Source organism: Anser cygnoides, chromosome 12 (genome assembly GCF_040182565.1).
Source record: "Anser cygnoides isolate HZ-2024a breed goose chromosome 12, Taihu_goose_T2T_genome, whole genome shotgun sequence".
Lineage (NCBI taxonomy): Eukaryota > Metazoa > Chordata > Aves > Anseriformes > Anatidae > Anser > Anser cygnoides.
The window spans coordinates 11,222,730-11,235,479 of NC_089884.1; the positions used below are offsets into that span (position 1 = coordinate 11,222,730).

Here is a 12,750-nt window from a genome sequence, read left to right on the forward strand (position 1 = left end):
CAAAGGAAAAAGTGGGGAAAAAATAATTTTGGACAACTGCAGATGTTTCCTGGACTCTGAACTTTGTTGCTTGAAGCAGATGGGGAATGGGTCAGACACTCCTTCGGTTTCTTGAGTATCTGGGCCTGGAAAGAAAAATGATGTAATTTATTATAGTGCAGTGTTTACTACACTTATGAGCAAGGATGATGGACTCTGAATTCAGAATTTTGATTTTTGTGATTGAAAAAAATGAGAACTGCGATACAGCCAAGAAGATCTGTTAAATTCCTAGTCATAACTGCAAAAAGGAACTGTAAAATACAAGTTATATAGGGTCAGACTGTAAGGGCCAATAGTTATCTGTGGCAACATCTAATACTGCGTGCCTGATTAAAAAGTACAAGAACCTAGCAAGCACGTAGGAATACTTCCCCAGGATGCTCTCAGCCTCAGTAATGTTTTATAGGCACTTATTAATATGCTTCTGGAGGCACTGCTTTAAAACCTGAAAACTAAGTCTCAAATAAAACCATTCTCTAGTTTGCGGCACCTAAATTGTCATTGCAATACATAATGGTGTTTCTAATCACATTTATTTTTACTGTAGCAGTACAATTATTAAGAATTACACTGTTCTTTTGGAAAAACAGAATGAAAATATCTGTAGTTTCAATGGGTTCTGCACATCTTAACACTTAGTCTAATGTTTTGTTTCCAAAGGTATGATTCTTTCACAGGTGTTCCAGTGTGTCAGCAAAATCTGTTGCTTGAAAAAGCTAGCATTTTGTTCAATATTGGAGCCCTCTACACCCAGATTGGAACAAGATGCAATCGTCAGACCCAGAATGGGCTTGAAAATGCTGTTGATGCTTTCCAGAGAGCTGCAGGTACAAATATAAAATATAAAACATAAAAACACATTTATGTGAATGTTCCTTATCTCAGCCTGACTTCCTGCAAATTTGTGCATTTTCCACATTCCTTAAGCAAAAAAGATGCAGTAGGGAAATTCAAAAAGTCTAGAGAAGATCTGAGATGAAGCTTTAGTTCAAAACCTGGAACTGCAGTTTGAATGTGCTGATGAAGACAGTTAATGCTGTGGTTAATGATTAATGAATTGTAGTTCAAAGGTCTTAGTGATAGTTCTAATGCTAACTGTTTCATTTTGTTCATTCTTTGTTTCATGGGCATAGCTGTTTTGACCTCCGTGATATTACATTGGTGTAAAATCTGTACAATAAACAATTTGAAGGGTTAACAAGGGGCTTAGAACCCATTTTTGTATGGTCTTTTCAAAATTGATCTTACTATGTTCTGTGGTGAAATTTGCAATTCATTTGAAGTTGGCTACATAGATTTTCCATAGATTCCAAAGGCAAACATTCAAAATACTAAATTTCCATCCCAAGTGAAGAAAAATGCAAATTCTAATAAAGGGAATTGGATCCCTTAAAATAACATGTTGTAGAAGCTGTTGTTTTTTCTTCAAGTAGTTTTTCTAATTTTTTGTAAATGTCATCTGTGCTACAAATAGTGCTTAAAGACACTACCTATGTAATTAATATGTACTCTAAGATTTGTTTTTGCAGTAACGATCTGTGGCTGTGGGTTTGCTCTGTATGCTGCAAATTATGAACCACGTAATGGGATTGTCATAAAGCCCCTCTTTTGAGTACACAGAACAGCTATCCAGAAAATCTGATGGCATTTCTTCATGCATTTATTAAGTAGATTTTGGTTTTCAACCTTTGTGTCTTACAGATACAATTTTCTACAAGAAATATTAGTATTTGAGAGATTTCTTCATTTTGCAGCTGCTCCTTTCCTTTTGCAAATGAAGTCACTACTTTTCACTTTAATATATTTGCAGAACAGAATTAATTCACAAATATAAATGTATCATCTGCTACCACAATACCTTTCCAGGGCCCCAAAGCAATGTGCTCAAGAGGCATTTCATTGTACCTGTGCATGGCTCCGTAACACTATTCATTATGTTGCTGGAGACATGATATAGAGCATGTATTAACCATTTCTCAGTGCTGAATGGAAAATGTTGGACAGAGTTTATTCTCAACAAAGCTCTCAGTGTGTGTATGCTTACTGTGTAAGCAGAACTATGTTGAGAACCAAGAAGAGATTTTTTTTTTCTGTATTTTCAGTTCCTTTTGGTAGGGTGTTCCGTCAGTACTTGGATGTATCTGGCAAGTGACTTTTGGGGGTGGTGGGAAAAATGCAGAGATGGCCATAATTCAAATTTGTGTAAGGATGTATTAATAAGTTAAAAGATACAAATACAACACAGAAAATGAAAGATATCAGAAACTGGTAGTAGGAAAACATAGCACAGCATGGCAGAAATAAAAGAAGTGACAAGAAGTAAGATTACAGAAGGTGGGACACTCAGAAAGCAGAGGTCTTATCTTTGCACTTGTTTAGTATTATCAGTAATTAGCAGGCCAGTAGAGCTCACTAAACCAGTTGGATGACATGCATACTGAAGGTTACGCTTTCATATGTGAAACTGTTCCTTAATATTTGCACTAGAGTTAGTGTTTGCTTTTAATGTGATAAATGATAGGAATGACTAGTATGTTGTTGAAACCAAATGTCTAGAGCAGAATGTAATTTTATCCAATTAAACATACTGTCCTAGTTTATTTACATGAAACTGAGATTCCATTTAGCAACATCTACGAAGGAGACTCATAATTAATAAGTTTATACATTTTTCTCACTCCATTGAAGGGTTCTACTACTTAGAATTGCGTAGTTTTTTTTTTTTTTTTTTTTTTGTTCTGTCTTGTCCTATGTAAAAGCCCTAGCTTACCACCCCCATATAGAAGTCCCATTCAGTTCAGCATAGCTTTATGGTCAGTCACCAGAACTGTTACAAACAAATCTGAAGGTATTGCCCTTAAAACCTGTATCTTCTGTTGCTCCTCTGAATTATGATTTTGAGATCTGTATGTTTTATGGGAATGCAAAGCAAAACGAGTAGGTCAGTTTAATTTTTATGCATACCAGGAATCACTTCAGATTGCTGTAGTTCAGTACTAGAAACCTTTCAATCTTATTATACATGCTAGAATTAAGTTCACCCGTTTCTCTTTCTGTAATGCTGACCAAAAAAAATTTGTTCTTTCAGGAGTCCTAAACTACTTAAAGGAGACCTTTACTCACACACCAAGTTATGATATGAGCCCAGCGATGCTGAACGTACTGGTAAAAATGATGCTTGCTCAAGCTCAAGAGTGTGCTTTTGAGCAGATCAGCCTTCCTGGAATACGCAATGAGTTTTTCACACTAGTGAAGATGACACAGGAAGTTGCCAAGGTAAAATAAGAGACTTAATACTGAGTCTTTAAAATAACTGTTTCCAGTGAGGCGTTACTAGATAAAACCTCTAGTAATATTAAGAGTTTATTAAACCTAAATCTTAACAGCCGTTAATGAAAACCCAAAGTAGCGAGGAGCAGCTCACAAGCTGTATTGAAAGTTGCAATCTTTTGGAAGATTGAAAATGTGAATATCTGTAATTCAATTATCATTATATTAGAATTATGAATTCTTTAAGTTTAATAAAAACATGCTAGAACACTTGGGCACCGAACTTGCCAAAGTTTTTTTTTTTTTTTTTTTAACAGGCTATTTACTGTATTGCTCTTCCAAAAAGTACAGACCTTGTCCACAGATCAGCATACAAAAGGGCAGAGTCCTTTGTGTGGTTCTCTGTTACGTGCTGAACACTCAACCTGTCTGTGATTTCCCGGTGGCTTGAGGTTGAGCAAACCTAAGAAGTCCAAAAGAATAACTAAATTGTAACTGGGGGAAGGGCACAGAATCAGATTGGTAGCTGCAGAGCTGCCTTGGGACTTGCATGAAAAATGGAGAGGCAGGCTGTGCCCCAGAAGGTAGCATTTGTACTTGAGGTTGTCAACATCAAAAATTGGGTATGCAAACAGATCTGGATATGCTTTCTGAGCCATTTTGGAATAGAAGATACATAACTGGCTCCTTACTAGCTAAAGTGGTCCCTCTTGGGATGGGTTGCACACACAATTATTTTAAGGCTGACTATAATATCCCTTATTTGAGTAACTGAGCTCCTAATAACTAATGTTAAGCTCTCACATTTCAATTCTGTGCTTTATTTTAGGTGGGAGAGGTTTACATGATGGTTAACACTGCAATGACTCAGGAACCAGTCAAAGAGAATATCCCTTATTCCTGGTCTAAACTGGTACAAATAAAATCAGACCACTACAGAGCTCTGGCACATTACTTCGTTGCCACCATTTTGTGTGACCATGAATGTAAGAATTATACATTTGATATATGTCCATGTAAACAACACTAACAAACGTAAATAATTACAATTTAGTCTGTGAATATGACAAAGAGCCCAGAACATTGGGGTTTCAGTGTATGTTGTTTTGTGGCCACTTTCCTGTTCAGATACAAGACCAGGCTTCTTTGTCCTTCACAGAAGAATGGAAAAGTTCAATAAGCCAACTCTTGCAGAAACAGAAGAAATGTTATATCCATTAACCTATTATATGCTACTAAGTTGTTCAATTCTTGCGATTATGTTCTGGCTTTAAGCATTTCTTGCATACTGATAAAAGTCCTAAAAATGTGAAATTTACGTCAGTGTATATATATGTAAAAATATCTGTGTTTGGAGAGAAAGTAGTAACTACTGCACAGTAGTCTGAGAGAACAGGGTACCGAGAGATGTGCAACAGCTAATGTTCTATATCCGTTACTATAGTGCAGTCCAGTGATGATGAAGATCAGCAGGAAAAAGCCCTGTCCCAGTTGTATGACTACATGCCGGAAGGACTGATGGCTCTCACTGTTTTAAAGGACAAAGTTCAGAGAAAACAATTAGGTAACTGACAGTTTCCTGCTTGGCAGGGGGTGGATGGACCGAATGATCTCCAGAGGTCCCTTCCAACCTCAACCATTCTGTGAAAAGATGAAAATAATCCTTTATTTATTTTGTGGAAGACAACCAACAGTTTCTATTTTTTTTCAGGGAAAGCACATTTACGCAAAGCTGTTGTTTACCATGAAGAAGCTCTAAGAGTCTGTGGTTTGTGCAAAAAGCTTCGGAACATTGATGTTCTTCAGGAGGTTCTGACAGCTGCACATAAGCGCTCACTTCTCAAATATGCTCAGCAGGAGAAGGAAGATGACTTTCTCAGTCTAATCCAGACTCCAGATATCGTTCGTAAGTATCCACAGCTAGCAAAAAGGGTATCTAAACAATAATCTAGTGCCCAAATTAAGGCAATTAAGAATCTTATTTTCAGGTATTGCTGGGCTACCCTTTTTCCTCTTCGCATCTGAAAAATGCAGCCTTTTTAACTGTGCTTTCAATTAGGCAACCCAGCCTTCCTGACTGATTAAAGATGACTTTTCTGTCCTTTTAAATCTGATCCTATTTTTTTCTCTGTTAATCAGTATTAATATTTTTTCTGAAATAACATATATATAACTTGAAAGTGTCTTATGATGACTCCTTTTAAGGGACTAATAGAACAGTCTTTGGATCATGCTAATGAGTCAACTTAATGAGAGGTACAGAGATCTAGAGAGGACTTTAAAGAGAACGGGAGGGTAGATAATGGATGTGCCTGAAGGAGATGAAAAAAGACGATGTTAGAAGATCAGTTAAGAGCTACCAGCAACAGTAGCAATAGTGTGCTTTTGTTAGCTGTGGCACTGTAAAATATTTGCATGTAGGATCACAGAAGTACTTACAAAATGACATCTGCATACATGTATATGCTTTCATTCAGATACGACTATTAAACAATTTCTCTAACTTACATGAATCAGACATTTTTAAGTACTTCTCTGATCTTATACAGATATGTGTATACATATACATAGAAAGAGGGGAATGTCATAGTGTTGTTTGGATGGATTAAGCTTTCTGCATTGATACCATGATTTCTGAAGATACTTTTAATGCGATTCAGAAACTTGTCTTTCTATAGAGATGTGAATCTCCATAGAAATGAGTTTTTCTACAGCCTCATACGAATGTAGGACAAATTTCTATCTAACCTGGAATGCAAGAAAAATACGTTCATATATCTTTTAACTAATACTTGAGAGAAAATTAATTTGTTTTTCTTTTTGTTTTAGCTAAAACAGAGCATAAAGTAGAAACAATCGCTCCTCAATTTTCCAAGGTGAAAGTGAAAGACTTCTTTCACAGACTGGTATGTAACATGCCTACCGACCTCCATCATTTATAAATTCATTCTAAAATGAGGGAAGTGACTCAAGTATTTTAGCCTGAAAAAAAAAAAAAAGATCCTGTAGTAACTGTTTTTTCAGAATTTATTAGAGAGATCAATCCTAGCTTCAGAGGCTTGAGACCAGCAAAGAATAAGAGTGCTGTTTTTTATATGGCATTGCACAACATTCATTCTTGATAAGCTTCATAAAAGTCCGGTGAAGTTTCAATAGATAGTTTCATACAACTCAAAGGTGAGGAGAAACAAGTGGTATCGGGAAATGGGCAGGCAGAATGCATAATGTTGCATGCCACCAAGCCAGTCTTTCAGGTGTCCGTGTCTGTCAGTGGGCAAAGGGACTGGGGAGTTCTGGTTAGGATTAGAATACGTGATTTTTCATGAATTAGTTTATCTCCTCCAAAATGGAGTAATATAGGACCTTTAGAGCCTGCTGCAGCTGGGAGTCTGCAGACTGTAATAGAGATCTCAGAACAGCTTGGCAGTTGCTCTCATCCTGCTCTGTTTGAAGTGTCACCTGAACAGCCGTGAAGCAGAGCTGAGTACTTCTTGGATAAATCTCAGTTCCGTTTCCATGGAATTAGATGGAAGTTAACCTGAGTTTAAAAAAACAACAAAAAAAAAGTATGCTTACAAATGACAGTAAACCATAATGTGCTACGTTACTTCCAGGGCCCACTGTCAGTGTTCTCAGCCAAGCAGAGATGGACGGCTCCACGTACCATTCGCTTCCACTGTGAAGCAGGAGGGCTGGGATTCAGCCTTAAAGGAGGCTCACCTGTACAGATTTATTGTCTTGATCCAGCTTGCTCTGTAGCAGTAAGTAGATTGGTGCAATATTAATGATTTATCTTCAGACTCTAGCAGTACAGTATTTTAATTGTAATTTTAGCTTGTTGATATTGGTATATGGAATACTTACTGAGTTCTCGTGTATGTCAGCATAGTTAATTCATATAATCTGAACACATTTTTAGTGCTACATACACACCTTAGATGTTAGAGTATTCATATCCCTGACATCACTTTAAAGTACAGTAGATTTCTTCCGCTGTTCACACGTAATAGGTAGAAAATCCAAAATGTAAAAGCAAGTGTGTTATCCCCCATCTCATTCAGGAAGTCGGAAGGAATAAAGAATCTGGAAATAGTTACAACAAGGATGAGGATCAGGAAGGGAGGTTAGCATGCGCCCAAGAAAAATGAGGGGAAAGAATGTTTAAATGCCTTCTAATACGCTGCTGTTCTTTTGGGAAGAAGGGGATAAAACAACATACAGAGATGAGCACAGCCTAGCTGTAGCAAAGGCAGAAGCAACCACATAAGTACGAATAAAAATATTGAAGAAATAGAAGTGAAAACTTGTGAAGTTTTAGAAGAAATAGAAGTGAAACCTCATGGGGAGGTATTTTCAGGGCAGCAAAACCAGGTTTCACTTCAGAGAAAAGTGAAAAGGACATAAAACAAGCTATGAGCATGGTAGAATCACGTTTATCAACAGTAATTCCACAAAGGAGGTAACTTGTATAATTGAGATATTTGCATGTTTTTATGCTAGTTATATGCTTTTGTTCCACATGTCTGGCTAGACAGTGGTTTCATGGCTCCTAAGAGGGAAATGCCTTCGGGGTAGATACTGCATGATGACAAAAACACTTCACACAGCTTTATAATCCCAGATTGTAACCTGTTCAAAATCTTTTGACAGTCAATGGGCCTAAAAGAAGGTGATTACATTGTTTCAGTTGGTGGTATGGATTGCAAATGGCTTGGAGTGAATGAGGTGCTGGAAAAATTCAAAAGCGTGGGAGAGCAGCCCATTGAGTTTGAGGTTATCAGTTGCCAAGATACAACAGCATCTATGGTAGGTAACAAGGCAAATACATTTACAGATTTGATATGATTGTTTTTTTCTTAAATTTTCCTGGCTTCAACCCTTGAGTATGTTTACTTTCACACAGTTAGATATCCCACTTCACCACTGAATATGTAAAGTGTTTAGGGATGTGTTGTGTTTTAAGCAGTGCATTTAAAATCAGTAGAATTTGCATCACGACTTAGCATGCTAAAATGCAGTCTGTGTGCATAAGAATGGCTTGGGGTTGTGTTTTTTGTTGTTGGCAGGTTGTTGTTAGTGGAACATCTTTAATTGCAGTAAAAATTCCATGGCATATTTAATTTTCCCCGAACTTGTCACAGAGGATAAAAAAGGCTATCATCCTGTTCAGCAGAAGAAAAGCCCCAAAGAAACAATAATGGAATGCAGTAGGGCATCTAAGACATGCTCATTTTCTATTCACTGTTAACATAAATGATCTATAGTTGTAGAAGAATTCACAGATTAATGTAATGTATGTGTTTGGTTTTATTTTGATGGACTTTAACTGTATAGTCAGTTACTAAACTGCTGTAGAAGCTTTAGACTAGGGAAAAATGATCACAAGATTCAAAAATGTTAAGCTGTAAAAAAAACTTACTTGTAGTGTGAGAGAACATGTAGTTCTGCTAAATCCAGTGCTTCATGCTTCTAGCATTCGCTGGCAAGCTTAGGCACTGAAATATTGTTGCCTTAGAAGTGATCAAGGTGCCCTTACAGCCACTGGGTTTTCTTGTTTTAAGTTCATTTTCCTTATTGAATATAAGGATTTGCAAACTTGCCATTCCAAGCTGCTGCAGGACACGAAAGGCTAGAATATAATCAGACACAGCTAAGATAAGGCGGAGAGGGCTGTGCCTTCCAGATAACCCAAAAGAACATTCTACAGTAGCTTTTGTTGTAATAGCTGCAATCAACACGGAGCTTGTTCATGGGTGTTTAACAAAACAAAGTCTTAAGACTTTCTGGACTCCAAGGACACCAAAAACTCACCTTGAGAGATTTGTGCAAGAACAACATATTCAAGCTGTGTGGAAAGGTTACCATATACGTCATACAGCACTTACTAGTTTCTAATTTAACTTACACAGGCTGTGTTGTTACAGATTCACAAGTCCCCTTACACTTGCCTAGTATACCCCTGAAGTCTACATGGGCAAGATACCAGAATCCTGCACTCCGAAGGACTTTGTATTCAATTAGTACATAATTAGCACAGAAAACTTGCCGTAGTCTGCCTTGAAAACTATTTGCACCATAATCTTGTTATCTTCAAATTTTTGACCCATTTTTGGTGACTGATTCTTATAATTCTTCTTATAGCATAGTAAGAGTGCAACATATTCTGTGGGAATGCAGAAGACGTACTCCCTAATCTGTTTAGCCATGGAAGAAGATAAGATTGATCAGACCAAGAAAGCCCCGCTGAAACTGCCTTTTCTAAGTTGGGGAACTAAAAATAGACAGAAAGCTGCAAGCACCCTCTGCCTTCCTTCTGCTGTGGCTGGAAGTTCTCAGACTAAGAAAAAGCTTTCTCCTTTCACGCTTCTGAATACAGAAAGTTCACTGTACTGAAGTTTTCAGAAGGATCTGTTAACATGAAGGTTTTTCCTTTAAAAATGTATATAAAATATGTCATCGATGTTATCTTTATATGTACACGTGTATAAACTTAGACAGATGCCCTTGACTTCACTTGCTGTGTATTGAGCCACTATGAAGATCAGAGGCTAACAAAAACTGTAAAACTTGAGTAAGATTTGAACGTTAGAACAAAATGGTTTGGGAGGTGTAGAGTAACAATTTGTAGATGAGAGAATTGCTTATATGGAGACTGGATTCCTTTGGAATTTCAAAATACATTATCGTAACTAATTTTTTATAACTATTATAGACTTATTTATTACAAACAATGCTGCATGCAAAACAATAGGGGGCACACCGATGATTTTGCTGTAAAAGTTTAGAGTCGACAGTAAGTTGCTTCACACTACTTTACAGAATTATCTTAAACAGCATATGAGAGAGAGTAACGTTTTTCAGAAAAAAAACTAGCCTTTGCCAAAAGGTAGTGTAACATACTTGTGGTTTTTATGCATAGACATTCTCTTTCTGAGAGTACTAGGTGTATTCTGTGGAATAGTTAACTCAGGAGAAGAATTAGAAGGCTTAGAAGTCAAATGATCTTTTAGACTACAAAAGAGTTTGACTCTGCTCTTTTCCTGATTTAGCTTGCATTTTAAGAGCTACTTTATTGGATTATTGAAAAAAGGCTTTATTCCAAACTTGAAGTTATTTAACGTAGTTACATTAAGATTGGTATTTTATTAGTCCTAATAGAATTGATACCTGTGGAACAAATCTTAAAAATGACATTCTCCAGTATATTGATCAAGAGTATGTAAATTGTGGTGATACCTTCAAAATAAACGGAAGTGCGTATAAAGTCTTAAGTGGAAGAACTAACACTGTAGTGTTAGTTAATGTTGCTGTCTACAGAGTAGATATGTGCTGTTTGATACTCAAAACTTAAAATAATGGGAAAGTTTGTGTCTGGGTATAAGCTTCAAAGTTGTCATTTTTAGTTTCTTACATAATAGGTGTAAATACGTTAATGACTTATTTAAAAATAAAAATCAAATGCTGCAATTTAGTAGTGTTTTTTTGATTCTGCTATACCTTGTACAGTAAAACGTAACTTAAAAGTTTTCAGTATTTACTTCTAACATACCTCTTTGCATACTTCTGTAATGCTCCTTAAAAAGGCATAGGAATTTATCTTACTTGCAAGTTTATATTGTAAGGTAGAGGAACTTATAAATTACAGTGTTACACTTGCTTCCTTACAAGGAATATTAATGTATTTCTAGAGTTCCCCTATAAGAATTGCATAAACAATGATGTGACTTGTGACTAATCTGTCCTTAGTAGTTAATACTCTTCATGTGTATTTGTAGAAGCACTTTTTTAAACACCAGCAGCAGTCATATACTGATACAATGCAAGAGCCTGTTACCTAGTATTCCCTGGAGAAGATAATTACTTTGCAAAACTGGGGAAAGTTACAATCCAGCTAGGGAAATCCCTAGCAAAGAGACACAAAACTTCCTTCTAGCTTGTTGTTCCTCTCCTCTTAGCTCCCTGTGATAGTCTTTCTGCAAGTATCTTTCCCTCTCACGTTTCTCAGCTGCATGGTTAACTGCCTTTCCCTTCCCATCATCTTCTGAAATGCTGCACAAATATATACTTACTATTTTCTGACAGCTAATTCAAGATTCGTTCTACAGTGAGTGGTGTAGCCAATAGCTAACTTAAGACAACTTGCTAATTTCAAAGCAATTTATGCTGTTAAAGAGTCTTATTTTGATTTAAGCATATTTGTAATACATTTCTAAGCAGATGGAATATACAGGGGTACTCAAAAAGCCTAAAAAGTAAAGGTTTACAATGGATCAGTACTTCAGCCTATAACTCTTTTAAATACTTTTTTAATTAAAGTAGTAAAAAGTAATACTAATGTAGTGAACAGGTGGGCATATGAAATAGTACGAAGGCACTTTGGTGTTTACCTTGCAATATTGATAGCCACATACCTTGATTTGTGATGAAACTTAACTATTCCCTAATTGTAAGAAAACAGTATCTTGTTTTGTAGTTCTAGAAATTCCAATGCTTACCATTCAGTAAATATTTAATGGCCAAATTGCAAGTATATTTAGATCCCAAGTAAGAAATCAGTATAAGAAGCAGATCTAGCTGCTGTTCACTGGTGGATTAGCTTGGTTACAGAGGTGCCAAGGCTCTATTATTTACTTCTTTTTTAGTTTACGAACGAGAACTGAAAATCCTGCTCAACTGCCTTCCTGCTGTGATCTGAAACCCAAGTAGTGAGAACTTTTAACACCACCGTAATGAGCGAATAAGGCAAAAATTTTTATCCTTACTAAATTAGATATCATTTAAAATAAAAAGTATGTCAGGGAAACCAATCCAGTACACAATTCTTGAAAAGATTAATAGTGGAAGTATTATGCAATGGAGTAAGTTTGTTAACGACTTGTGGACTGAAAAAGGACCCAGAGAAACAAGTTAGTTAGTGTAGTCAAAGATGTTTTCCAGTAGCACTTTCCAAAGAAACTCCCAAGTTATAAATCACAGATTTTACCGTGAAGCACCATAGTGGGAGGTTACACCAAGTGAAGTTTGAAAAGATCCCTCTTACAAAGACATTTAGAAACAAACAGCTTAAGCAAGCTGCAATAACTTTGCTAGCAAGTGCTGCATTCTCTCTCTAGTTGTGACATGAAGTAATTGCGATACTCTGTTGTGCTTGTCAGAAGTTGTACAGTGCAATAAATCTGCTGAATTTTAAAAAGTCTTAATTTACTGTCATTAATTGCATGAACTTATTTAATAATGAGTGTAACTGCATCACCATCACACTAGTACTATCATCTGGACTTACGATTCATCTCTTATCTCAGACTTCTACAAAATAAGGCACAGTTCTAGGGAGGATGCACGTGATCCCTTTTGCTGTACGCTATAACTGTTTTTATACATATACTAACACACAAACTCACGCTCCCATTAAAGTATGAGGGGGTATACAACGCATAA

General features: G+C 36.4%; 1 protein-coding gene across 1 annotated transcript in view; it reads left to right on the forward strand.

Moving 5' to 3' along the window:
- The window catches only part of RHPN2 (rhophilin Rho GTPase binding protein 2), a 30,493-nt gene extending 17,986 nt beyond the window's left edge, over positions 1–12,507 (forward strand). The window contains exons 7-15 of the mRNA XM_048068841.2: positions 703–869; positions 3,131–3,318; positions 4,142–4,298; positions 4,757–4,876; positions 5,024–5,218; positions 6,142–6,218; positions 6,927–7,073; positions 7,963–8,118; positions 9,454–12,507. Of these exons, the coding sequence (XP_047924798.2) occupies positions 703–869; positions 3,131–3,318; positions 4,142–4,298; positions 4,757–4,876; positions 5,024–5,218; positions 6,142–6,218; positions 6,927–7,073; positions 7,963–8,118; positions 9,454–9,705 (1,459 nt within the window). The 3' untranslated portion in view covers positions 9,706–12,507. The remainder of the gene's footprint in view (positions 1–702; positions 870–3,130; positions 3,319–4,141; positions 4,299–4,756; positions 4,877–5,023; positions 5,219–6,141; positions 6,219–6,926; positions 7,074–7,962; positions 8,119–9,453) is intronic.
- Positions 12,508–12,750: the final 243 nt, after the last annotated feature.